Source organism: Heteronotia binoei, chromosome 14, assembly GCF_032191835.1.
Source record: "Heteronotia binoei isolate CCM8104 ecotype False Entrance Well chromosome 14, APGP_CSIRO_Hbin_v1, whole genome shotgun sequence".
In the NCBI taxonomy this organism is placed as follows: domain Eukaryota; kingdom Metazoa; phylum Chordata; class Lepidosauria; order Squamata; family Gekkonidae; genus Heteronotia; species Heteronotia binoei.
In genome coordinates this window covers 19,594,228-19,622,070 of record NC_083236.1, presented here as the reverse complement: position 1 = coordinate 19,622,070, position 27,843 = coordinate 19,594,228, and the positions used below count along the sequence as shown (strand labels likewise).

Genomic DNA, 27,843 nt, shown 5'->3' with positions numbered 1-27,843 from the left:
CTTAGTGTGCAAGGAACAAAATCAGAATTAATTTCCTCTGGCTGTGCCCATCATTGGCTCCAATCTGCTCTACAAACCCCATTAGGCACAAGTCACCACTTTAGCCAGGAGTTATGAATTCAAATATCACACAGTGTCGTGTATGTTCATGGTTCCATGCTGCCTGCTCTCCTACACTTTCTGCTCTTTTCAAGGATATTGGGGTTTGTTGTTTTGTGGCATCAGAGAAAGGCTGAAATAGAAATCAATGGTCGTTTTCACACTGACCTTATTCCAGAGCGGCGTCCCTCTTCACCGCGCAGCGTCTGCGTGGATTTTGCACTAATTGCTCCGCAGAACCCGGAAGAGCCGCGGCTTCTGTGTCGCAAATGTAAACCGCCAAAAACCAGTTTACATTTGCGACGCAAAAGCCGCGGCTCTTCCGAAATCCGCGCAGACGCTGCGCAGTGAAGAGGGACGTCGCTCCGGAATAAGGTCAGTGCGAAAACGACCATGCAGTTCATTCAAGTCATCAACATTAAGCGGCTCATGTTAACATTCCTGATTGTCTGATGGCAACTGGACTTTAGAAATAAAAACATATGTTAATGTCACTGAGTTCAAGGAAAGTACAGTTGTAAAAAATGGTTGTACCTGATGTACTTTAATTTTGTTTTCTTAAATAATATGTTAAATACTCAGTTATGCATTAGTAGATTCATGACAAAATTAGGAGATTCATGACAAAAATAAACACTATGTTACTTGCATGTTTACTTCTTAATAAAAAATAACTACCAGGAAAGTATAGAGGGGTACAATTTTATAATATTTTCTCCGACGTAAAATTAGCTAGTTATGGCTCTGCTGTCCTGAAAACTCTCGGCCCTGAAAGAACATCACCCTACATGAGAAAATTAACCCAAGGAATTTGGTTATACACATACAACCCTCAGCATCAATCTCACAATTCTAAATCACATCTAATTCTAAATGCAGTTCTATATACAGAATGTTAAATATGCAGATTATGGCCCAGTGCAGACATCTTGCTACAGACTTGCAACAACATCAAGGTTTGCAGAAAAATCTGAAAACCTTTTAAGAAAATGAGAGGGATTTAACCATCTAACAACGTTCCACCATGAGATCTCAGCTACCATCGGGTTTCCGAGCAACCCTCAAGATGCACTGTTAGAGGTTGGGGCACGCCAGCAGGAGAAAAAGAAAGCAGCAGTAAGGAGCATCTTCTGCCTGAGGCTCAAAGCCCTGGCTGTGGGCCTGTCTCAAACAAGATGACAAAGAGCAAAAAGAAGAAGTACCACAGCTGCTGCCACCTGCCAATGGGTCTCAGAGCCATCAGAGCTCCACCTGTCTGAGCTCTGCCAGTGGGGGTACAAAATCTCATCATACTACCTGAAACAGATGTTTGGAACAAGCAAATTGATGGAAAGCATTATTAAAGGTCAAGTGCTAAACATACAGAAGAACAAGCTCTGCTGAATAAAAATCAACATGGCTTCTGCAAAGAAAAGTCCTGTGGACAGAAATGTTTATTGACACTTCCAAGGAACTTTAAAAGGTTGGTGAACACATGACCCAACAAAAGCGCTAGAAGACTTCTGGGGGAAAACATTTCCCCAAGGACTTTTTTCAGCTATGGGGAGAAAAAAAATCCTATGAAATATGCCATCTTCTCCAATTAGTGAGGTGCTTTTTAAGTCAAACTTTTAGTCACTTAGAAGATACAGTATTAAGATTTTACATAAAAACTACAGCAGTAATTATTACTCCATTGTACACGGTAAACCTATATAACATATTTTCAAACATATATGTGCTTAAATGGCACTAAGTTTATCCACAGTACTGTGTATGCTACTATGCTATTAAAAGTTCATGGTTTTCAAAGTTTAACTCGATATTCAAACCTGCTATTAGCCGTATTTATGGCTGTATGAGACTGTTTCTATGCAGATAATGCACTTTCTTTCTCTTTTTTTGGGTACAAATTTTCTGTTCTCTGTTTTAAAGCTGCATCTCCCGCCCCCGCTTCTCAAGATGGCAAAAACTAAAATTGAGTCAGCACACAGGGCAGCACTTTGCCGCTTTTTTTGTACTGGGCTTTATCCATAACTTGTTCTTGCAGAAAAGGAAGGCATTTATCCTTTTAGAATTCATCAGCATGCTAAATGGTACCATTTGATATACTTAGTTACATGGGATTCCTTTTATGCTATCAAAGCAGAAAAATAAGTTGACGCTTGAAAAGAAAATAAGTAATGCATATATTTCAGTATCTCCCCAAATGTCTGATTTTTTCTCGGGGGGGGAGCCCAGCTGGCACTACTATTCAGAAACTGTTGAAGTTAGCTGTGCTGCATGTCTAACACAGAAGCGACTCTGCAGGCCTCTGCCCTGTCAGCAACGTTCTTTGTAATTCTCCAAGTCATGCACGATTTCACCGCTCACATTCTAGGACTGACATCTCTGCCAGCGCAGTCAGGAGCGTTCAGCCACGTCCAAGAATATCACGTATTAATAATATTTTCCGGTCACAGCCCCGGGTTATCTGCAAGGCACCAGGATGCTGTACTCTCCCTAATCCAAACGGGAGCCATTCAGATTTTAAAACTGAAGATTTTTATAATACTTTCCGACACATTACCAGCTACCGAGTCCTAAATGAAGCTGTATTTATGTCAGGCACGCAGTCTCAAGTACAGATAAGTATTTATCAAGTAATACTTGATAAGAGCTTTACAAAACTAGGCATAGGGTAAAATAAGTAAACAAGGTTAGCTCACATTCTAGTTCTAATGCTAGACCTTGGGGGGGGGGGGCACCCAATGGAACAGATGGACAACAGATTCAGGATAGACAAAAGGAAGTATTTCTTCACTCAGCGAGTAATTACACCGTGGAATCCACTGCCAGTTGGTGTAGTGGTTGGCCACTCACATAGATGGCTTTAGAAAGAGATTAGACAGATTAATGAAGGTCCTTCTATGGCTGCTAGCCAAAATGAATACATATCCAGATGCAGTAACCCTCTGCATTTAACCCCCAGCCATTTAACTCCCCTTTGAAAGTCAATAAAAAGCAGCACCCAAATAATTTATTTTCAACTACAATATGTGGCAAACTAGGTGCCTTTTGCTTTATTTAAAAGGGTTTTTTAAAGTAAAAAGTTAGAAATAACATGAATAAGATTGTAAGCAACATGGAATGAAGACTGGTGTAAACAATATCTCAAATAAAATAACATAGTCAAGGGTGAAATGAGGCAAACTTGGAAAGGGTGCTGCAAAGACAAAGGGTGTGGAGTTGTTCTACTCCACTCCTCTGTTTGGTATTCGGTCAGTCCACCTGCCTCTACATCTGTTGCGTTCTTTCCACTGCCAGACCCTGTGAACTGTCACCTCCAAAAATTATCTGGAAACCCTGTAAGCTAAACGAAAGACATTAGAGACTCGCAGTGCCCTTCATCATCACCAGTCCACAAAAGACCAAGTTACAAGGAACTGTAGGTCACTTTTTATAGGTAGGTAGCAATGTTCCCTCTAAGTCATGGAGCCCTGTGAGCAAAAATTCTACTTTGTGAGCTACTGGTATTAAAGTTGTGAGCTACTGCATAAGTTAGTTTGCTCTGGGGCTATTTTTCCTGAGCTAAGACAAAAATGTGTGAGCTGAAGGCCAAAAATCAGTGAGCAGGAACACAGTTCCGGCTGGTTTGGCATCCGGGAGTGTGGCCTAATATGCAAATCAGTTCCTGCTGGGCTTTTTGCACAAAAAGCCCTGTGTGAAACAATGGAGGCATCAAGGGGTGTGGCCTACTATGCAAATGAGTTCCTGCTGGGCTTCTCTTTTTTTAAAATCCAAAACTGCCCTGCTCACACTAACTCACTTTATAGGGAACACTGGTCGGCCATAGCAAGCAACAAAACAAAGATGACTTGCAGACTAAAGTGTTGGCATTCTTTTCCACTTTATGGCAAAAAAAAAAATTACACTTCTGACTCATGCCACATTCAAGAAGTGCATAATCAAGAACTTTCAGGGAAAGAGTTTCCTTTTTTAACTGTCCAAGATCCTCAAGGCTCCACCCATCTTGAGCCATGAAAGGGAGGGCTGCAGAGGCACTATCTATTCTGGGATTTTATGCCATTGCTTTTGGAAAGACGTCACACCCCCATGCACAATCCTCGCATTCTCACAGTTCTACCAGCCAAGGCAGGGAGAGGGGGATGAGAATAAGGAACAAGTTGATCACCACCTCGCCTGGTTACCCAGGGATGAACAATGTCTTACACACTGTTCAAGAATTACTTGCCTGTTACATTTTTATTTAAGTCTCAGGGTTTCATGATAATTCTTGTGGGATGCAGCGGTCTTTAACTGCTGCTGCTCCTACATGCCATTCCCTTCACCTTCAAGAAACAAAAAGCTAACAGAGGGCAGTGACCCGTTAAAATTCAAGCAGAAAAGCCTTCTATACTGTAGGTTGAAGAAAAATCCCATTGTTCTGCTTCTGGATGTCCAAGCATCAACAACTTTTAAAACTAGAATACAGAATCTCAGACAGTAGCATTTGATAGCGCTTGAATCCAGCAGAAAGTGCCAGAGAGTTGTTTTTACTGTAATGCATTCTCAAAATTGGTCACACCCCATTTATACGTTAATATAAACATTAGAATAATAACAGCTGCTGCTGTTGGAAACAAAGTTTCCGCTGGCCCAGCCTACATTTAAGAGATCATTTTAAGATTTCATTTAACTTGTGATCTCACTTGTAAATTCAGGAATACCACCGTGTACCATTAGGGAGGGACAGGCTTATTTTCAGAGTTAGACACAACCTCAAAATCATTGTTTTCCATTAACATAGAAAATTCCTATTGTAGTCTGCTGCTCCATTCAAAACAAGAACATCTCAACAGGATTATCTGGTGACATTTGAGAGACTGAGGGAGCACTCCTCAGCAGGTCTACTTGAAAGTAAGTCCCATTTTATTCAAAGGAAAGTGTTCTTAGGATTGCAAACTTAATTGAGAAAATGTCACCCACAATGTTTTACTACATTTCTTATCATGAAACAACTGGTAAAACTCAGGTCCAGAGCCAAAACACAAACAAAATGTGCTGCAGAGATCTTTTGCACACAGTCAGATCTTTCAGAAAAGAGACACGTACCTAAGAATTAACTGAAGACTAAAATCTTTCCTGAAAAAACTGGCATGAATTTCTATGTTTGACTTAAACACTTGTTATGAGTATTCTTCCGCAGGAAAAAAATTCTCTTATGCCATGCTCAAAAGACCAAAATTTTTCCATAGGGTACACAGAGAAACTAAAGATGTTGTTCCCACTATAATCTTAATCTCAAAAAAAGGAAGCTTTTTGTTTCATCTACAAAGGAAAGGAAAGGTCCCCCGTGCAAGCACCAGTCGTTTCCGACTCTGGGGTGACGTTGCTTTCACAACGTTTTCACAGCAGACTTTTTACAGGGTAGTTTGCCATTGCCTTCCTTCCCCAGTCATCTACACTTTCCCCCCAGCAAGCTGGGTACTCATTTTACCGACCTTGGAAGAATGGAAGGCTGAGCCAACCTCAAGCCAGCTACCTGAAAACCCAGCTTCCACCAGGGATTGAACTCAGGTCGTGAGCAGAGCTTAGAACTGCAGTACTGTAGCTTTAACACTCTGCACCATGGGGCTCTTTCTTCATCTACAAACAAGCATCTATTTAAAGAAAACAGCAAAATTCCGCCTCCTTTTGTGTGGACTTGGAGATTGCAGAAAAGACTTGTGCAAAACATACTAGTAGAGGCAAGAAAGGATTCAAGAAGACAGGTTAGAGAGAGAAACAATGCAAGACAAATCCTCAACATGAAACTGATACCAGGCTGGCCATTTAATTATTTTTCAATAGCCCACCTTTCTCACTGAGACTCAAGACAGATTGTGTTGTTTTATACTGTGCAATCAAATATTATAAGGCACCCAGTAAACAGTGCAATGGAATTAGGATGACAAAAAACAGTTTTATGAATAGTTCTGGTTTTGTAGCGTTGCAATGTTTAAAAAAAGGATACAGCTGGAAAGTCGATTAAATAAACTTGCTTATTGAGACAGCAAGTTATTGAATAACTAAAAACTGTTCAAACTACAGACTTCTCCAGTGACATGAAGCTCTTGCTATCTATGAAATGCTTCAGTCTTCCTAGGAAGTTTCCTCTCTAATATATTCCAACAAGGCAATGCTGTTTTAATTCCATGAAAAAGTGATCTAGTGTGTGCAAAGACTAGCACCTTGGACCTCAAAAGGCAACTTGATCTTAAACTATAATTCTCAGAACAAAGAGTGGATGGAGAAAGATCTGGCAAGAAAGAAAGTGGCAATAAATGGATTTGGCTGGATTTTCAAAGCCTCCTTTGAGATGGAGGAGGAACACATAAAATGAAACTACTAAACCAGGAACCATGACTCAGAAGTCAACCTTTCCAAATTAATCAGCACCTTCTGAATTCAGTAACAAACAGGTAGTCAGAATCAACTAAGCACCATAGAATTATGGTGACAAATGACATTGCTACCCTTTTTGTATTTCCATTTATTATCAATAAAGCTACTTGAGAGTGTTCCTTACCCAGCTGTGATATGACAGTATACTGGCCAGAGAATTCTCTTCACAAAAATTGCATGTATAGGATTCCAATGTTCCTGTGCAACATATAGGGTGGCTACCACTTAGAAACATCTTTCCGCCATCCTTCTCTTCACTAGGACCGTACACTCACACAAAGGAGGCTTTGTCTATATACTAGACGAATATGGAGGGAGGTGAGAGCACAAGACAAAGTCAATTCCTTTTCCTTGGGTACCTGAAGTGCTGCACCTACAATCAACCTCCAAATAAAAAGATGGAAGCCACTGCTTACTGGTAACAAATAGTACACCGAACCACCATCCAAGAGACACAAATGAGAAAAAACAGAGGGAGAGAGAATCCCGACTTTATAGGTAAAGGAAGACAAAAATCAGCATGAGATTATTCAAATATATGTGCGTGGATGAAATAAATTCAAGATTCATGCCACTCCTAAATAAGCAAGGATTTCCCCCATTTGGGTTTTGTAACTGGTGCACAAAGAGTTCATTGGCTGTCATCACAGCTGCCACTCCGGAAGGATCATGAAACACCCATCCCTAAGACAATGGCTGAATAGCCACACTCGGACATGGCACAAGAAGGGGGGGTAATGGAGATGAACTCTCTCTCTCACACACACACACACACACACACACACACATATACACCCATATATGCACATGCCTCCTTCCCGCGCGCGCACACACACACAGGTAGGTAGGGACTAACTGAAGACAGAATCAATTCTGTCAGGAGAAGGGGCTGAGAGGCGAAAAGAGGCTGGAGTGGAAATCTGGTAACCTAGCAACAAGCTTGAGGGAGGAAAAATAAGATGGAGTATGAAGAACAATGGTTCATGGGAGGGGGAACCCAGGATGGAAGTTGTTTTTACAGAAGGCAAAATTAATCAGGAGAAGCTCTTTGGAGCTGGGAGGATGGGTGAAATGACCATTTAGAAAGACGCTAACTGTTGGGATATGCACGGCACCCTTGCACCCTTCACAAGCATGCCTTCCAACACCCCTCCCACTTTCTGCCTGGAACAAGAAGGGCTCCATCCCTCCTTGGGTCTAAGGCAGGCAGCTCTGGCCTTTGAAAGCTTCTCCCCTCAAACCCTTCGCTGCTCCTGGGTCTCGAGCCTACCTGTTTAACTTCTGGAAGGAAGGGCCAAGGCAGGCACCTCTGCACAAGGATGCTTTCAGAAGACCCCGGGCAGACAGGGGGCGACTGACAGCTCAAGAGCAACCAAAGCTCCCGCCCTGCCATAAGTGCGGCTCGTCTTTAAGGCGCTCCTGGAATGGGAGCAACGTGATCCCCGCAGGATCAGGGCCGGCCAGCCTCCTCTTTCCAACGAGAGGGCCTCCTCGGCATCCCGTTTTCCTCCGGGGCTTGACTGCCTCTGGCTGCGGAGGCTCCCTGGAGGCAGGAAAGGGGGGTCTGCGGGCAAGAGGGAGCGGGGAAGGGGCCTGCCGCGATGCCACTCTCGAGTGGCGCCAAAAGCGCGGGCAGGCTCGGGCTGCAGCGAGAGAGACCCAGCGCCGGCAGGTGCACGAAGCCCCCCGAGGGCAGGCTGGGAGCGGCACTCTGGACGCGCTCAGAGGCCCCTCGCGGCGCATTTGCTCCGCGGCGCCTGGCAGACTCCCGGGGCCAGGTAAGGACAAGGGCTTTTCTATCCCGGGGCCAGGGGGAGCCGGCGGGCGGCAAGCCCCGGGATGCGCGGCTCGAGAGCGCTGCGGAGCCTGCAAGGGCGACTCACCGAAGTAGACGGTCTTGTCGCACTTGGGGCACTTGGATGCCATGGCGGTGGCCGAGAGGACGCGCTCCGATTCCCAGGACGCGCCCCATCCGCCCGGCCTCGCCTGCCCCGGCCGCCCACGCCGCCTCGGCCCCGCCCAGCCGCGCCCCGCACGCCCCCATTGGCTGAGCCGCGGCGCCAGGGCCCGGGAGAGACCGCCGCTGGGCGTGGTCGCGGGACGCTGCTCCCTGCGCGGCATCCCGGGGGCGGGAAGGGAGCGCCGCCCTCCCGCTGCAAATCCGCGGGAACGGCCACGTCGAGCCTCGCTTGCTGCGCCACCCTCGTGGTGGAGGGCGGGGACGCCTTTTGGAAAAGCGCAAAGTGCGGGGTGACAAGATGATGCATGGGATGGAGAAGGTGGAGAAAGAAAGAAGCGCTTTTCTCCCTTTCTCGCAATGCAAGAACTCGTGGGCGTTCGATGAAATTGCTGAGCAGTCGGGTTAGAACGGATAAAAGGAAGCATTTCTTCACCCAAAGGGTGATTAACATGTGGAATTCACTGCCGCAGGAGGTGGTGGCGGCTACGAGCATAGCCAGCTTCAAGAGGGGGTTAGATAAAAATATGGAGCAGAGGTCCATCAGTGGCTATTAGCCACAGTATATATGTGTGTGTATATGCATGTATATGTGTGTGTGTGTATATATATATATGCACACACACACATATTGGCCACTGTGACACAGAGTGTTGGTCTGGATGGGCCAGCTTTTTCATTTTGGGATGGAAGCAGGGGTTTTTTGGTAGAAAAAGCCCACCAGGAACTCATTAGCATATTAGGCCACACCCCCTGACACCAAGCCAGCTGGAACTACGTTCCTGCTAAAAAAAAAAACCCACCGAGGAATACTAGGGTCAACCGCCGAGGAATACTAGGGTCAACAGCCAAGCAGAGACAGGAAATCGGAAAGCCAGCACTAAACGTCTGTTGGAAGGGTTAGCTGCAACTTGAGGGAGGGCACTCCACACACACACAGGACCAGGTAGCACCTTGTATGAGGAAGTGTTGTTAGAAGCCCTTGGAGAGGACCATAAAGAGCTGCCTAGTGCAGGTGTGTCAAATTCATTTGTTACAGGGGCCGGATCTGACATAAATTAGACCTTGTTGGGTCGGGCCATGTGTGTGCTTATTTAAAATTAGGTAGCAGAGATATAAACTTTATAAAAGACAAACACAATTAAATATTTTTTTTAAAAAACCCTTAAAACATGCATTAAATGTTAGCGCTCGTTGGTCTTAAAGGTGCTTTCTTTGTATTTCTTCCATGGGATTCAGGGAACTGGGCAAAGTCCTTCCTTCCCCAGGGGACTTGTGGGGGAGGAGCCTCAGCTAATAGAAGGAAGAGAGGCTTGGCTCAGTAGCTCTGCTGTGTGGTTGAGAGAGCCTGGCAAAGCAAGGTCTCCCTCCCCCCTTCTTCCCCAAGGGAGGAGCTTCAGCCAATGGAGAAAATAGAGGTTTTGCTCTGTAGCCCCTATGCAATTGAGCAAGCCTTATAAAGCAAGTTATTATTGAGAAGGAAGCAGATGACAGACAATTTCTTGGGGGGCCTGATTTGGCCCCTGGGCTGCATGTTTGACACCCCTGCACTAGACCTGTTTGAAACCTTCCAGAGCTACAAATCCTATGGAACCCATTCCACAGGACAATTCTCTGTTCTGGCATAACCATAACTAGTCTGGTTTAGAGACTTCAGGGTTAGACTGTGGGGAGAATGAGAGAAAAGGAGACTGCCATTGCAGGGATTGCATTCCGGTTTGTCTGTAGAATCCAGTGTTGGGCCTGAGAAGCTAGTTGGCAGAGATGCAGCACTGATGGGACTCCCCAGTGGTCATTCATATGTGAATAAAAGGCGTTCTGTACATTTTCAGAGGAACTCATTTTTTTCCGTAACCAAACTTTTTATTTTGCAATATATTGGAATAAATTCATCTACTCATCTATTCAAATTCAAATATACTTCTCCAATACATTGACGATCGCCTTGACCTATCATAGATATGGCCAGACATATAGGCAAGGGTGGAATTCTAGCAAGAGCTCCTTTGCCTATTAGGCCACACACCCCTGATGTAGCTTAAGCTCTTGGAGGATTGGCTACATCAGGGGTTGTGTGGCCTAATATGCAAAGAAGCTCCTGCTAGAATTCCACCCCTGCATAGAAGAAGATGATAATGGATTTATATACTGTCCTCCATTCCGACTCTCAGAGTGGCTCACAATCTCCTTTACCTTCTTCCCCCACAACAGACACCCTGTGAGGTGGGTGGAGCTGTGAGGACTCTCACACCAGCTGCCCTTTCAAGAACAACCTCTGCCAGAGCTATGGCTGACCCAAGGCCATGCCAGTAGGTGCAAGTGGAGGAGTGGGGAATCAAGTTTGGTGTAGTGGTTAAGTATGTGGAGAGCCAGTTTGGTGTAGTGGTTAAGTATGTGGACTCTTATCTGGAAGAACCGGGTTTGATTCCCCACTCCTCCACTTGCACCTGCTAGCATGGCCTTGGGTCATGGCAGAGGTTGTCCTTGAAAGGGCAGCTGCTGTGAGAGCCCTCTCCAGCCCCACCCACCTCACAGGGTGTCTGTTGTGGGGGGGGGGAGGTAAAGGAGATTGTGAGCCGCTCTGAGACTCTTCGGAGTGGAGGGCGGGATATAAATCCAATATCTTCATCATCTTCTTCAAACCCAGTTCTCCCAGATAAGAGTCCGCACACTTAACCACTACACCAAACTGGCTCTTATATAGGGAACAGTTGCTAGACTTGACCCAAAAGATCACAGAGGATATTGCGGCACACATATGCAGAGCAAGCCTGGCCTCTCAGGAAGCACGCCAGGAAGGGAGTCTGGAATAGCCATGAAGAGCGGTAAGAAGACGAAATAGTAATGTAATTACGGTATATGTCTTTGTGCAGACTAGAGGCTGGCTAACCCATTATCAATAGGAACAATTTGTTGAGGCCCAGATACAGATCTGTCAGAATCACAAATATGTCCCAACTTCAGAGAAGTGAAGATATTATTTAAAGACAGGAGTGTTGGTTGAGGGCCAAAAGATACATATGAGAAACTGGTCACTATTTTTAAAATAGACATTGCTAAGATAAAAAGTAGCAAAAATGAACTAACATTTGTATATTCTAAGAAGACATTTCAAGTATAATGTACGGTGTCTGAAGTTATAAGATAACGAGTTAGGAATGTGCACCCTTATCAAGTGGGGCAGTTTCCTGTTGCTAGGAGATGATTAGGGACTGTGGTCTATCAAATGTAGTATAGCTTTTTAAAACTGGGATCCTACAGTGACCTTTTGCATAATTTAATCTGTCGTGTTAATACTTATTCTGTGCTCCAGTTCTGTTTTTAGACTTCTAGTTAGTTCTGCAACTCTAATACTATGCATTACTTATTGGATGTTTCCTCCATCTGTTGTACTGACACACTGTGCCTTGAGTCCAAATGAGAAAGGTGGACTGTAAATAATGCAAAAAGATATAAACAGGAATAAGGTCCATTATGAAGAAAAATGCAGTGGGCTCTAGAAAGAGGCTTTCAGTTGAGTGCCCTCCCCACCCTTGCTGTCTTCCCACCCATACAAATGAAGGCATTCACTGCCCCCCCACCTCAAGGGGAGTTGATCTCTGCCACCTGGAGAGCTGTTGTAATTCTGAGTGATCTCCAGCCCTCACTTGGAGATTGGCAACAGTGTTTCCCCAGGAGGAAATGGAATTGTACATGTTTGAGGTTCCACCCTTCCTCAAACCCCACCCTCTCCAGAGCCCCTTTAAATCTCCAGGAATTTCCTACCCTGGAGTTGGCAACCCTTTCTCCTTCCCTTTATATGCCCCTCTGACTTCAGCTTTCTATCACCTTCCCCCTCCCTGCAGCCTCTACATAGGAAAAGGACAGTCATTCTCCACAGTGGAAGGGGGACCAGGGCTGTAGCTACAGGGGGTATGTGGGAGCCCTGCTCCCTGATTTCCTGTCAGGTACCCCTGACCTTCCTCCCTCCCCCTGCCACCACCATGGGTGTGAAAGCTGAGAGACTGGGTGCTGCCTCTTCCCTCCCCCCATGATTTAAATTGCACAGGAGGGGTACCTAAGAGCAGCTGCTGCTTCTCCTGGCCCTTTAAATGGTATGGGACAGGCAGTGGCACCTGGGTACCCCTCTCATGCAATTTAAATCACGGGGGGGGGGGGGGGTGGCCTCTGGCTCTCAGCTTTCATCCCTGTGGCCCCTCAAGCTGTGGTAGTGGGAGGGAGGGAAGGTCAGGCATCCTGAGTCAGGTTCCCTGAATCACAGTGATGGTGGCCAGGTAAGGGGAGCCGTTAAGTGCCCCCTGACTTTTTACATGTTACCAACTTTTAAAATCCTGGCTACAGGCCTGGGGGGGGGAGCAAAGCAGCTTATATCATTCTGCTCTCCCCCTTTGATCTGAATAACAATCCTGTTAGGCTGGAAGTCTGTGACTCGTCCAAAATCACTCCGTCAGCTTCCACAGCAAGAACCTGGGTCTGGCAGACTCCACTCTGAAGCCCTAACTGCTATACCCTCCTCATACTCCACCACAGAATCTCCAGGAATTTCCCACCAATCTGGAACTGGCAGCCATAGTCAGAACTGGCCCCAATTAATTCTGTCTCAGAGGCCTTTAGTGATACCTTACAGACCAGCAGTCTGTCTCTGAAAACGTTGGTTTTAAGCACAGGACTTCAGTCTCTTTCTGTGTCTCGCTTTCCCTCCATATCTCTCTCTCTGTATCGGGTTTGTTGCCACAGGATGCCATTTTTCTCCCTTTCCGGGAGAATCAGCCAATCAAGGGAAGCCTTTCTTTGACTGTTTCCTTCCTCTTCCCTCCCTTAGTTAATCACGGAAAGGGTTTCTTTCTCTTCATTGTGAATCAAAATCATATGTTTATATAGAACTTAAATTTAGTTCTAATATTTCACTTCTATTTAAATGTCTTTATTCTGTCTTTTCCATCTATCTTCGTATTTAACAAAAAAATTATTATAAATTTATATTACCTAACTCCTTCTTTCATTCTGTGTTTTAATTTAATTTTGTGCCAGTTTGGTGTAGTGGCTATGTGCACAGACTCTTACCTGAAGAACCGGATTTGATTCCCCACTCTTCCACATGCAACTGCTGGAGTGATCCTGAGTCAGTCATAACTTTCTCAGAGCTGTTCTGTCAAAGCTCTCTCAGCCCCACCTACCTCACAGGATGTCTGTTGTGGGGAGGGGAAGGGAAAGGAGATTGTAAACCACTCTGAGACTCCAAGTGAAGAGCAGGGTATAAATCCAATCTTCTTCTTCCTCTTCTTCTTCCTTTCTGTTTTTTCTTTAAATTCTGAAGTCGGTCTGTTATGCATAAGAGATGTTAATTTTGCCATTGTCGCATATTTATTTATTTAGTCTTCCATTCCTTCAGGCCTGGGCAGTTCACTGTCTTTCATTTTGCTTCATATATTCTTGCCACTGTGTAACTCGCTGTGTATTTTTGTGATATTGCTTGGTAAAAATGTCTAATAACATTTTTTGGATCCATCACAAACTTTTAAGTTTTAATATCTTTTGCATTTCTTCATGTATCTCTACCCAATATTTTCTTGTTTTCCTGCATGTCTACCACAGGTGATAAAATTTTGTGTCTATATGCTGACATTTCCAGCACTTCTCATTATAGTCTTTGTTTGTTTTTGCTATATCTTTAAGGGTAATAATCATAATGTACCATCTAAAGAACATTTTATAATATAAGAACATAAGAGAAGCCATGTTGGATCAGGCCAGTGGCCCATCCACTCCAACATTGTGTCACACAGTGTCAAAAAACCCCAAGAAAACCCCCAAAACAGGCACTAGAAGATATTGGATTTATATCCCGCCCTCCACTCCGAAGAGTCTCAGAGCGGCTCACAATCTCCTTTACCTTCCTCCCCCACAACAAACACCCTGTGAGGTGGGTGGGGCTGGAGAGGGCTCTCCCAGCAGCTGCCCTTTCAAGGACAACCTCTGCCAGAGCTATGGCTGACCCAAGGCCATGCCAGCAGTGCAAGTGGAGGAGTGGGGAATCAAACCTGGTTCTCCCAGATAAGAGTCCGCACACTTAACCACTACACCAAACTGGCACTATCATGAGATCTATCAATGGGGCTAGGACACTAGAAGCCCTCCCACTGTGCTCCCCACCCCCAAGTAGGCCCTGTACTAAGAGCCCTGTAAGCTCTTGGAGGATTGGCTACATCAGGGGGTGTGGCCTAATATGCAAATAAGGTCCTGCTACAAAAAAGCCCTGCTGGGAGCCATAATACCTCTGACAGTGGTAATTGGCTGCATCACAGCATGCTGTTCACAGCAGCAGTAGCATGCTACATAAAGACCTTGGTCAGCAAAGGCATAATTTCTGGGGACTCCAGCCCTCTGATCCAAGGTTTTGTAACCTTGTTGGTGTATTATACTCTACATGGGGTTGTCTTTGTAGACAGCTTGCTGCCAAGTTGCTGACAAACCTAACAGATTCTGCTACGCTACTAAAGTGTTGAAACATCTACATTGGCTGCCAGGTTTTGTTTTGTTTTTCTGAACTGAATGCTGGTTTTAACGTTTAAGGCACTTAACAGTCTGGAACATGCACCATTCAGGGACTTCCTTTTCTTGAGAGCACTTTACTCTTCACAACAGGAGGCTGCTTACAGTCCCAAATGTCAAGGAAAGCTAGGATGGTTTATGGCTGTCCTCAGGCTTTTTTCAGTGACAGACCACTTCTTGGGACAGGCCGTCCCGAGAACTTCAGGAAATGACATCTCTTGAGAGTTTTTAATGGGGAAAAATGTAATGCTGAACTATTTTTAAAAAGCCTTTAGAAATTGACCTATTGTCAATTAGTCGCTGCTGCTTTTACCCCTGTGTGGTACTATTTATATGCATAGAAACTGCTTTAATTTTACAACAGGAGAAGCAGAAATATTTTAATTTAAAAATGTTTATCCTCCCCCCAAAAAATAATGGTTTGATCTAAAAGACAACAGGAAAAGGCATGCTGTGTGTGTGTATTTTAAAGTGTATTAATGCAGGTATTTTGAACTGTAAATTTGAAGTGGTCCAGTAAAGCTGTTTTTGAAAAATATGTATTTTATTTTTGCAAAAAATCAGGATTTTTTTGTTTTCTTTGGTTCTGGTGGGCTGAAGAAAGCTTGCTGGAATGCAGAACTGAAGCTGCTAATTGTCAGAAGAATCTTTTTGTCTTATCCACAGAGACTACTCCTGGGAACCCAGTTCTCCAAACAATGGATTGTTTTGGTTTTCATCACAGAGGGAAGAATTCCAGGAAGGCTGAGCCAAAATAGTTCAGAGTAAGATAAGGGTGTTGAAAAACAAGGAAACCAGATCATAACACTCTTGAGGATCCAGGCCAAGTGATAGGAGTACCGAAAGCTTTTTGGAAGACAAGGGACATTTTTTGGAACATGACTTTTTGAACCCTTGGGAAAGACTGGGTGTTAAAATTTATTTTACTATCTCCACCCACAATCAAGAGAAATGCATAAAAATGAGATTAGTCAGGCTGATCCTAATTAGAGTGATCCTAAATTCTGAGCCTCTGAAAGGTGAAAACTGAGTGCAATTGAAAGAACTCAGGAAAGATATCAGAGATTCTGAAAATTGAAATATTGAAGGCATAATCAAAACCTATTCCTACGAGAAGGAAAAACAGAAGCCACCAGGGCTGCCCAAGGAGCTCTCTGATGAAATGAGATTTAAATGGGAAATGGGAGGAGAAACATAACTGAGGATGGAAAGAGAAAGGTAACTTGGACCTGGGAGGATGGTGTCAGGAAAAATAAACTGAGGCTCTGCAAAGAATAATAAAAACTGTAAAGGCTGCTTTGGCTATGTTCAGAGCAAGAAGAACAAAGTGGGTAGACCTGCTGTTCAGGGGAAACAGTGACCCCTTAAAAGGTGACAGGGACAGAGCAGAACTATTTTACTCCTATTTTGTCCTGGCCATTTGGGGAAAGCAGACTAAACAATATGAGGAGTTGCTGCCCAAGACAGGTAAGGAGATAATTAGCAAATGACTTGGCTACTTTAAATTAGTTGAAGTGGAGAGCCAGTTTGGGTGGAGAGCCAGTTTGGTGTAGTGGTTAAGTGTGCGGACTGTTATCTGGGAGAACCAGGTTTGATTCCCCACTCCTTCACTTGCACCTGCTAGCATGGCCTTGGGTCAGCCATAGCTCTGGCAGAGGTTGTCCTTGAAAGGGCAGCTGCTGTGAAAGCCCTCTCCAGCCCCACCCACCTCACAGGGTGTCTGTTGTGGGGGAGGAAGGTAAAGGAGATTGTGAGCCGCTCTGAGACTCTTCGGAGTGGAGGGTGGGATATAAATCCAATATCTTCATCTACCTCACAGGGTGTCTGTTGTGGGGGGAGGAAGGTAAAGGAGATTTTGAGCCACTCTGAGACTCTTCGGAGTGGAGGGCAGGATATAAATCCAATACCTTCATCTACCTCACAAGGTGTCTGTTGTGGGGGAGGAAGGTAAAGGAGATTGTGAGCCGCTCTGAGACTCTTCGGAGTGGAGGGCGGGATATAAATCTAATATCTTCTTCTTCTTCAAAGCCGGATTACTTACATCCTGGGGTTTGTGATATTTTTGCACTCTTGGACTCTAATCTTTGAGAATTCTTGGGAGAATGGGTGAGGTGCTGAAAGATTACAGTCAGGCAAATATTGTCCTAATCTTCAAAGACAGGAAAAAGTAGGCCCTGAATATTAAAGACTGCTCAGCTTGATGCTGATACCTCATAAAATTTGAGAGCAGATTAATAAGCAGTGGGTCTGCGAGCATCTAGAAAATAATGCATTGTTTCCTAGGAACGTAGAATTCATACTGGACCAATCTTATCTCAGTTTTGAAAAAGCACGGGAATTATGTCAATGTGATGAAGACACATGAAAATACAAAGCTGCCTTATACTGAATCAAGTCCTTGGTCCATCAAGGTCAGTATCGTCTACTCAGACTGGCAGTGGGTCTCCAGGGTCTCAGGCAGAGGTCTTTTGCATCACCTACGACCTTTTCATTTGAACTGGAGATACCAGGGATTGACATTTGGACCTTCTGCATGCCAAGAAGGTGCTCTACCACTGAGCCAACACTCTACTAATCATAGTCCTCAGATTCTTGAAGGTCTGTTACACAGAAGATAGAGCAGATTCGGGACCTTAGCCAGTGGTGGGACATTAGAGGCGGTGTCCCCTCTCAAATTAAGGGTGCCCCTACCCCCCCCCCCCCCCGCAGCCTGCTGGTCCCCCTCCCTTCCTCTCCGAGGATGAGGGAACCACATGGTTCTTCTCAGGGCCTTTTGGGTAGAAATATCCCAGCAGGAACTCATTTTCATATTAGACCACACCCCCTTATGGCACTACTGTTATACAAAGGGTTCTGTAGAAAAAGCCCAGCAGAAATTCATTTGCATGTTAGGCCACACCCCCTGACACCAAGCCAGCCAGAACTGTGTTCCTGCTCAAAAAAAAGCACTGGTTCTTAGTGTAGAGAGCCAGTTTGCTGTAGTGGTTAAGTTTGTGGACTCTTATCTGGGATTACCAGGTTCGATGCCCTACATGCACCTGCTGATGTGACCTTGGGTCAGCCACAAGTTCTCTCAGAGCTGTTCTGCTCAAGAGTAGTTTCTGTTAGAGTTCTCTCAGCCTCACTTACCTCACAGGGTCTGTTGTGGGGAGGGGAAGGGAAAGGAGATTTTAAGCGCTCTGAGACTTCTTCAGGTAGTAAAAGGTGGGGTATAAATCCAGTCTTCCCTTGCTCCAGCTCCATCTGGGCCTCCTCTCTCTTCCCCCCACCTGGCAGCTGAGCAGAGGGGGGTGGGATGGGAGGAAGGGGGCAGCTGTATGGCCTCCTTGTCTGCTTCCTGTATGTACACTTTTCTTATGGTGAGGAGTTCCTACCAAAAACCTCAGCAGTAAATATGTTTGCATACTGTAGTCTGGATCCATCTAGGCCAGCCCAAATCCACTGTCACTGGGTTGTGCGTCTATCTGCTAGTTCCTTGGGCAGGAGGAGAACTTGGGGTCCCGGTAGAACTACTCCACTGCTATTATTTTGCTCATGACACCCCCTTTGCGTCAGTGCTGTTCCTGATTGCTAACCATGAGAGTAGCAGCGGAGATGGGGGTGTGGGTCCTTTTAGGCCATAAAAAAACTCTTGAGTTAAGGCAACCTAGGAATTACAAGGGAGAGGCAGCAATTTTATTTTTTTATTTATTTATTGGATTAATAGCTTGCCTTCCCCCGCATAGCAGGGCTCAGGGCAGGTAACAACAATAAATTAGGTTAAAACCTTTAACAAGTATCTAAAACAACTTTGAAATTTACAACAATCGCATAAGATGGCACTTAAAGAGAACACAATAGTGTCTCATTTACTGACAGCGTAGGAGGGGAAGATGTAAGGAAAAGAAGGAAGTCAGCCCAGTTAGAGGTCATCACTGACCTCAGCCATAGGCCTGGTGGAACATCTCTGCCTTACAGGCCCCACAGAACTGCATTAAGTCCCACAAGGTCTGGATCCGGTTCAGTAGAGAGTTCCACCAGGCTGGAACCAGGGCTGAAAAAGCCAAGGTTCTGGTCAAGGATAGCCAAACATTCTTTAAGCCAGGAATCACCAGTAGATTTTTATCAGCTGAGCGATATGTTCTTTGGGGGGGTATACCAGGAGAGGTGGTCCTGTAGGTACACTGGTCCCAGACCATTTAGGACCTTAAAGGTTAACAGCAGAACCTTTAACCTGATCTGGTATTCAATCTGGAACCAGTGCAGCTGGCAGAGCACTGGTTGTATATGGGCTTTGGCAGGTTCCTGTGAGAACCCGTGCTGCCACTTTCTGGATCAGTTGGGAGTCTCCAGGTTAGCTTCAAGGGTAGCCCTGCATACAGTGAGTTACAGTATAAACTGGAGATGACCATTGCATGGATCACAATGGCTAGATCAGAGGGAGATAGGTAGGGGGACAATTGCCTAATCTGATGTAGAGGATAAAATGCCAGTCTGGCTACATTTGTGATCTGGGCCTCCATCGAAAGGGAGGCATCCAGAATCACACCCAAACCCTTGACCATCAGTGGTGCTAATGGCACACCAGCAAGAATAGGAAGTTGGTACCCTCATTCCCTGAGCCCAGCCACAGGACCTCTGTCTTGGATGAATTTAATGTTGGTTGGCTCTGCTTCAGTCATTAACCACTGCCTTAGGGGAGCCAGAGAAGGCTGAAACCTGAGCATCCTGGTCTGGAGAAGAATCAGGCATGTGAGACTTTGCAGCAACTTCAGTTGCAGAGCAAAGCTGCCAGTAAATGGGTTGACACTCCAACCAAGCCCATTCAATGCCTTTTATTATGAGACAGACCTTTTACATGTCCCTCCCGCCATGGGTGTTGCACATACATACATAGATTTACATGCATTAATTTTCTGGATGTTGATTTGGCAAGGTCCCAGGCAGCACGGCTTCTGTTCCCGGGGCTTACCTTATCATTGAGCCTTAAAAATGTAATCCTTTGGTGGATTTTTTGGATTCTCCGCATCTGGCACTTGGGCTACAAGGTTTGAGCTCTGTGTACATAAAATGCCCAACTGTATGTATTTCCTAAGAGGAATTCTACGTACATAGTTCTGTGCCAGCACAGCTGGCCCTAGGGAAACCCTTTAGACAAAGGAAACATTAGTGAGTCCCAATACAAACGAGACCTCCCTTAGCTTTCCTGCTTATACTGAAATAAAAAAGTATTCCTTCCAGAATCCTCAGAGTTAAATGTACTTACCTGTCATTAAATTCTGAGGTCTCTAGAAGAAAGACTTCCCTGAGGCAAACCAAGTGCAAGGTGAGAAAACATGATTAGGATTCTGGGCTACATTTGTCTCTCGTGGGGAGGCCTCTGAGTTGTGGGTCTTGCTGTCAATGAGGCTTAAAATTAGCGCTTTGGGTAATATTCGCTTAATGTTTGAACTAGGATGTGGGCTCCAAAAAACAAACTTCAAAACTATAACTTTTTCCATTTCACTGTGATGCACAGGTGAAACAAAAAAGATACACTTCTCATGGAATCTCTAATACGTAAGAGCTGCACGGTATGAATTATCAAGGGAAAGGTCTTTGAGGCTGCACAGTATTCTGCATTCCAGGATTTCTGTTTACATTTGTCCTGAAAGAGCAGGCATTTGAGGAAAGGGATGAACAGCAACAATTTGTGTTTGATTAACCTTCATATATTCCATACTTTGATAAAAATGGAAAATAGCTATAAAGAGTTATTAATTTGCAATTCACTAGTCAACGATATGATTCAGAGGTTTCTTCAGCCAAGTTCCAAATGGCTACAGAGCAACTACCAAAAAAGCCGAAGCCTGCTTTGTATCTGTAGTAGTTTTTCTGCTTGCATTAGCATTTCTGTATATTTGAGTATTCTTTGCATTTGAAGTTACTTACAATGCTGAGGCTTCTGGAAGAAACTGCTTCTTTGCCATTAGCACGAAAGCCAAGGCAAACATGAGCAGAGGAGGGGAAAAAAAACAATTATAAAGCTTTTGGCTTTCTGGATGTTAAGAATGCTGGACTCTGAAGCATTATGCCTCTTGGCTCTTGAACCTTCAAAATTAACTCCTTGTAGGAAGGGAGAGAGTTTAGCTCTTTTTAGGCTAGGCTTTCTTTGTTTCGTTTAAGTTTATTAAATTTATACCCCGCCCTCTCCACCGAGGCAGGCTCAGGGCAGCTTACAACATTAACCATAATAACAATAAAAGACTAGGACATTGGTACCTAAAATCAATGAATTAATAAAAGAATTTAAAACAGTTGGTGCTAATAACATTTTGGTGTTATTCAGTTTTGTGTCTGCAGAAAGCCACCTAGGTATTATAGGCAAAACTAATGAAACTCTGATAATGAGAAAATAAAATGATGTAGCAGAAAAAATAAAACCAAACTGAACCTACATTCTAATTAATTAATTAATTTTCTGTTTCTGTTTTAAGTTGCTGCAACACTTGGGTGAATTTTAAAAGGCAGAGATACTTGCATATGGCTAGTCATATCAACTTTTTGCTGGTCCCCCCCCCCTCCATCAAGTCACTACTAACCTATGGTGATCCTGTAGGATTTTCAAGGCAAGAGATGTTTGGAGGTGGTTTGCCACTGCTTGCCGCCACATCATGACCCTGGTATTCCCTGGAGGTCTTCCATCCAAATACTAGCCTTGGAGGTCTTCCAGCCAAATACTAGGAGAACCCTGCTTGGTTTTTAAGATCTGACAAGATTGGGCTATAGCCTGGGCTATCCAGGTCAGAGCAAGTTACGCTTTGAATAAAAGTTATGGAATCTCTGTGAGAAAGATGGACTGTAAATGAATAAACACTGAACCAGTAAGGAACACAGAAACCCAGCAGCTTAACAAATTAAATGGTTCATGAAGCACAATGACTGAATTAAAAGGAAATACCCATAACTAGTGTACACAAGGCCAGGGGTCTTCAATGTGGTGTCCGTGGGTGCCATGGGGTTTGCCAACACCTTTTCACGGTGTCCACCAGGTGTCTTTGGGAAGTAGATGCAGTCAGGTGGGGCTTCTGCCCAGTAAGGTCTCTGATTGGCTGGGCAGATTTTTAAAAAATTGGTTTGCCAGCAGCTGTCACCATAATACAAGATCTCCATGGTGTGACTGAAGAAAAGTTATGGCGACCATTTCGTGGCTGCAGCCGTTTTGTGGCTATGCCTACTACACTGTATCAAAACTGCAAAGGTGCCCACAGGCTCAAAACCTGGGGACTCAAGGCAATCCAGACATAATGGAGAGGTGAACTGAATACACCGTCGGCAAAACTAATGAAGCTCTGGTAATAAGAAAAAAAAATGATGCAGCAGAAAAATAAAACCAAACTGAACCTACTACATTCTATCTTAGCCTCCCTAAAATGCCATCCTTATATGGCCTTATGTAGATTAGAAGCTGCCTGACTCGTATCAATAGATATTAGATGTTTTGAGGACCAAGAACAGAAATTTCTCCATATGGCAGGAATGTCCAGCTTTGCTAAAGTTGAGATTATTGTTCAGTTACAGTCGTGTTTGTTGAGAGCCAAAAGGAGAATACTGCCCTCCCCTAGAGAGATCTGGATGCCAGTTATTTGGCTAGAGCTCTCCTAAAACATTCTGGGGTTGCCTTCTGTGCTCATGCAGAACCCATTTGCGGAACTGCACAAAGATGATGGATCAGCTGGGAGTCAGATCTTGATCCCTCCTCCCTAATATTGCTTGAGTGCTAACCAAAATTTCCCCACCAGGAGATCAAAAGCTGACTCCCAGCTGATGGCTGTGAATATAAATGAACAAACAGCTGAACAGCCCATCAGTTAATTAGCTGTCTGATGGCCACTGGTGAGCAGGAAGTGAGCTGAACTGCCTAAAACTATGGAGCGGTTCCTACAGCATCCTCAACTATGCCACACTGCAGTGGAAGTTTGCTGGATAACAGCAATTCAGCATGCCAGTTTCCCATGGGAATAATCCACAACAGAACAACTCTTGTTTGAAAAGCCTGGCCACCAATGCCACTTCAATGATCACCTAGCCATGTGGTCCAGGATCCATGGTACTGGAATCAGCTAAAGTATCAAAACCCCTCCAAAGGACCTGTAGCATAAAGCACATTAAACTTGTTGCTGGTTTCTAGACCTTCTATTTCCAAATATAACAGATACACATCGGCATTTTATCTACAAAGAAATTATATAAATGGAATTTTAAAATGGTACTGTCAAAATAAAAAAAAAATTTACAACAGTCTCATAAAACATCTTGGCAATGAAAATTTGGTCACAAAACAAAGTCATCTGGTTATTCCTTTATCGAAAGATAAAACAATATGGTAAGATTACTATCCCCCATTCTCTCATCAATAAATTAAATTTACTTTTCTTCCTACTTGTTTACAAAAGGAACAGAATAAACTACAAGGAAAGGAAAAAATCTGTTACCAAGAGAGTTTTAAAAAGGAGCAAGCACATTCATGTGCAGTCTGTGGTTGTCAAGACTCAGAGAGGGGCTGGCTTCCTTTTCAGACTCTAACAGTACAACCCTAAACAGATTTACACCCGCCTAGATCCATTGAACGGGCTTAGAGTAAACGGGCTTAGAGGAGCTAAGTCTGTTTGGACTGCGCTGTAAAAGATACAGACGTCAGTTCTCTCTGTTAGCAGTAGATTCAATGGTGAAGTCACAAAATGGCATGTAGAGATCGAGGAAAGCTCTCCAGTGTTTTAAAGACCTCTCCTGTTTTAATCCTCAATAATTATTGGTTCATCATTCACTGGCTGTGGCAGATGCACACTCTGTAGAGGCTGGAGGATGATGGGCTTATACGGGCTTCTTGCAGCTCTCTTAGCTTCATAGGAGGAAAGCAGCTTGCGAATTTTCCTACAACAGAATCAAAAGGGGAAAAGGCCTATCAATGAATGGCTATTCAAGCCTATTCCTTGTGTTCCTTCTCTTTTTTTAGTTGTAATGATAAACTTTGTTTTATAATTGCAGATAAACAAGAGAAATAAGAAATTTCATACATTTATTCATCACATTAATGAATATACATCCATTTGGGATAGGGCGGAATATAAATGAACCAAATAAATAAATACATAAACATAAGGTTCCCCATCCAGACCGTGACCATTACCAGGTGTGCCTCAGGTCAGCAAGACTGCTGCATCAAATGCACTTCTGAAAAAAGCCTATTGCAGGAAGAATGACCCAAGAACCCAACAATTGCAGGACATCATTCTAACTTAATATATCCATTGAAAGGGCAATGAGAACAAAAGTTTTGAATTTCATGTATTAAGACATAGCCTATCCTATGCATAAGGATTCTGGATAAAATACTGGGTATAAAACTCTTTTTTTTCTGTTAACCTGTACGTACTTTCCTTTGTGCTAAGCTTGACCTGATCCTAACCACAGGAAATACTTGATTGACATTTTGAAAGCAGTTGAATCTGGGGGGGCAGGAAGATCATGTTAATGCTGGAGTTCTTGGTTTTATGGAAAACAGCAGGTGATTTCAGAAAGTGCCTTGAATTGCAGGAAAGCTGATTTTCATAAACATAGAGAAATGCTAGGCAGAACTCTGTGACTAGATAATCAAAGAAAGTGGTCTAAGATAAGTTCACAAGAAAGCAAGTTCCTTAAGGCATAATCACAAACCAAATCAATTTAAAAGAAACAAGGGAGATTTAAAATGCCAATGCAGCTGCATAAAAACTGTAATGATTAAATAAATAAATAAGCAACCTAGCAAAAGTGGTATAAATGGTGAGTATTGCTGTTGAAGACTGATTAGCAGTTGGTCTAGGAATCCCTGGGTACCTTAAATCAGTCTTCTGAGCTGGATGAAAACTAGGGTACAAAAGTGACTACCTGGTATACTCTTAAACCTTCTATAATTTCTGAGAAATCCTGCAGAACAAGTGACATGTCCCAGGACTGAAGTTGCACAAATATCCTTCCAATTTTGAAAGGGGGTGGGGGGGAGGAAAAAAAAGGACCTGGGAAATTACAGTCTGACTTCAATACCATGAACGATACTGGAACCAATTATCAAGTGTTTGGTGTGTAAACAATGAACTGATTACCAGAAGCCAACACATATTTGTCAAGAATAAATCCTGCCAAGAATAAATCCTGTTTGATAGTTAATTTATTCACAGTTGTATTTAAGGTTGCCAGGTCCTCCCTAGCCACCGACAGGAGATGGGGTGGGGTAGGGTAGCCAGATTCAGATTGGGAAACTCCTGGGGATTTGGGGATTGATGAATTGTGATATATGAACTTGACTTCTATTTTGGACATTAATTGCACTAATAAAGAATTTAGAATTAAAAGTGTTTGATAGTTAATTTATTCACGGTTCTATTTCTTGATTTAATCTTTTTTCCATTTGTAACTCTCCATTTTTGTAATCCTAACAAGGTGGCAGTGACCACATCAGACTTCAAAAAACCTGCAGACTTCATTAAGAATAGAAATGCCAGTGGTTAATGCAGTGGCTCCCTAACAACGGAAGCCATTGCTGTTCTCACCACTTCTTTCCCACAAGGCCAAGAGTGTCTGATACCAACTGTGCCCTGTGCTATCAATTAAGTCTGCATGACTTCAACATGAGCGACTAGTGGTCTGAAGACCATGGCCAGAAACAACCTTTTTTAAAAAAAATTCTGCCCCTCCTCTTCTAATATATATACATATCTCCTGCCTGATGAAGAACTCAAAGTCCTGTTCTGTGTCATTTTTGTTGGTCTTAATAAAAGTCCTTACAGGGAAAGGATGCATTTATTATTCATTTCCACCCCACTTCTCTCCTCAAAGTGGCTTAGAACCTCACTCTTCCCTTCCTCCTTTTTCTCACAACAACAATCCTGTGAGGCTGGGATTTGAACCCAAGTCTCCCATGATCCTTCTCTGACACACTGTCCATTATCTCACGACAGCTCTCTGATTTGCAGGGATGGGCGTAAAAATATCCATCAAAAGCACAATAAACTCTACATTTTTGACAGCATTTTTTTTTTAATCTACACCATGGGTAGGGTAGAAAAAGTGTTTCTGCACATCACGGCTGACAGCACTTGCCCTCATGAAGTCTCCTTTCCTGCATCATATATCCAAGAGACTCTGTGAACTAATGAGCCCAGTGGGGATGGAACAGAAAGGGAAGAACCCTCCTCCTGGGAGTAACTGTCATAATGACTGCTTTGCAGATCTCACTCCAAAAAATAAAACCAACCCAACAATGTAGACTCAAAACGTCAGACATTATGAACAAATCTCAGCTTTTCATGATGGGCAGCAACCTGATTAATTTCTTAACTTCTGCACTCCTTTTCTACATATGGCCACCTGCCCCATGGCATTTGTGGTTTTCCCATTGCTGGTGGGGCTGCAGATAAGTGCAGCAGAAACAGGACTTCCGCATGGCAGGTTTCCTTGCAGTTTCCCAACCCAATCCCTCAAGTAGCAGCTATCATCCCTCCTCCTCCAGAGTGTTTGCAATTTTCTCAAAAAAAAAACCAGCACCAGTATATTATTATATCAACAAACTGGGGATGCCAGCCTGCAGGTGGAACTTGCTGATCTCCTGGAATTAACAGAGCTTTTCCAGACTACAGAGATCAGTTCCTCTGGAGAAAATGAATGTTTTGGAGGGTGGACAATGGCATTGTACCCCACTGAGGTCCCTCTCCTCCTCAGGACCCAATTCCCAAATCTCCAGGAGTTTCCCAGTCTGGATCAGACAACCCTCCCCCTTGCCATTGGCCAGGGGGGATCTGGAAACTCTACAACAAATGGTTGTTTCGATAAATGAATTCCCAGCTTCCTCAGCTTTCGTTTTTATTCATTCCCAGTTTTTTTTTCTTTTTTAAAAAAAAATTAAGTCTATCTCCTTCAATAGCAAACTTGTGCCTTGCTCTTTATATTGTGACAAGGGAAGGGACTAGAGACTTAAAGAATGAAAGCTGAGAATTAAGGGAATCTGTTACACCTATAGCAACAAGGGAGTATCCTTACAGAGCTGATTTTTTTAAAAAAAGCCTTTGGGGACAGGATCAGAGGAAAAATAACTATCACGTGAGCTGAAAAGTCTGAATTTTGCCACCCACACAGCAGCCACCCAGGCATTGCAATCTTTCCCAAAACTTTAGAGAAAAGCAGGTTTGAGAAAGGTCTCTGAAAAGCCAGGGGAAACCCAGAGGTGTTTTCTCTGATGAAGCAGGAAAAATCCCTGCTCCCCAAAACTCAGGGCAAATAATCCCGAGGCACTTTCACTAAATGAAATTTGTTTTTGTCATAGCCACTGGGATTCTTAACTGTGATTGTTCTGCAATTCCCTGTTAATGTGAAAGAAATAAATCTAGTGAAGGCACTCGTATTCAGGCATCCTAAGCCTTGTGTCTTTTATGCATTCAGAACATTTTCGGGAGGGGGGGGGGAGGAACATAAAAACAATGGAATTAAAAATGTTAAGTTGAGCCCAGCCAGTGACGGAATCCAATCAATCTACCCGCCAACCAAGTTAACAGCAAAAATAAACCCAAGGCGATCCAGCACAGTATGTACCCATCATAAAGCAACATAAAAGCAAGGCAAACCAATATAAACCAATAGAACAAAGTTTGAGTCTAGTGTCACTTTTAAGACCAACAAACTTTAATTCTGGGCATGCACGAAAGCTGATATCCAAAATTAAGCTTTGTTGGTCTTAAAGGTGACACTAGACTCAAACTTTGTTCTTTTGCTTCAGACCAACTCAGCACAGGCTATACACCTCAATCTAAACCAAGGCAGAGTAGAAGCCAAAAATC

The 27,843-nt window shown here is 43.8% G+C and overlaps 3 protein-coding genes across 5 annotated transcripts in view; 1 reads left to right on the top strand and 2 right to left on the bottom strand.

The window, feature by feature from the left end:
• Positions 1–8,515, bottom strand: part of CRIP2 (cysteine rich protein 2) — a 60,767-nt gene extending 52,252 nt beyond the window's left edge. The window contains exon 1 of the mRNA XM_060254155.1: positions 8,388–8,515. Coding sequence (XP_060110138.1) covers positions 8,388–8,430 — 43 coding nt within the window. The 5' untranslated portion in view covers positions 8,431–8,515. The remainder of the gene's footprint in view (positions 1–8,387) is intronic.
• The window catches only part of SHISAL1 (shisa like 1), a 401,371-nt gene that overhangs the window by 158,060 nt on the left and 215,468 nt on the right, over positions 1–27,843 (top strand). The window lies entirely within an intron of this gene.
• The window catches only part of MTA1 (metastasis associated 1), a 116,173-nt gene continuing 111,475 nt past the window's right edge, over positions 23,146–27,843 (bottom strand). For both annotated transcript variants that reach the window (XM_060253893.1, XM_060253894.1), the window contains one exon: positions 23,146–23,905. In XM_060253893.1, coding sequence (XP_060109876.1) covers positions 23,767–23,905 — 139 coding nt within the window. In that variant the 3' untranslated portion in view covers positions 23,146–23,766. The remainder of the gene's footprint in view (positions 23,906–27,843) is intronic.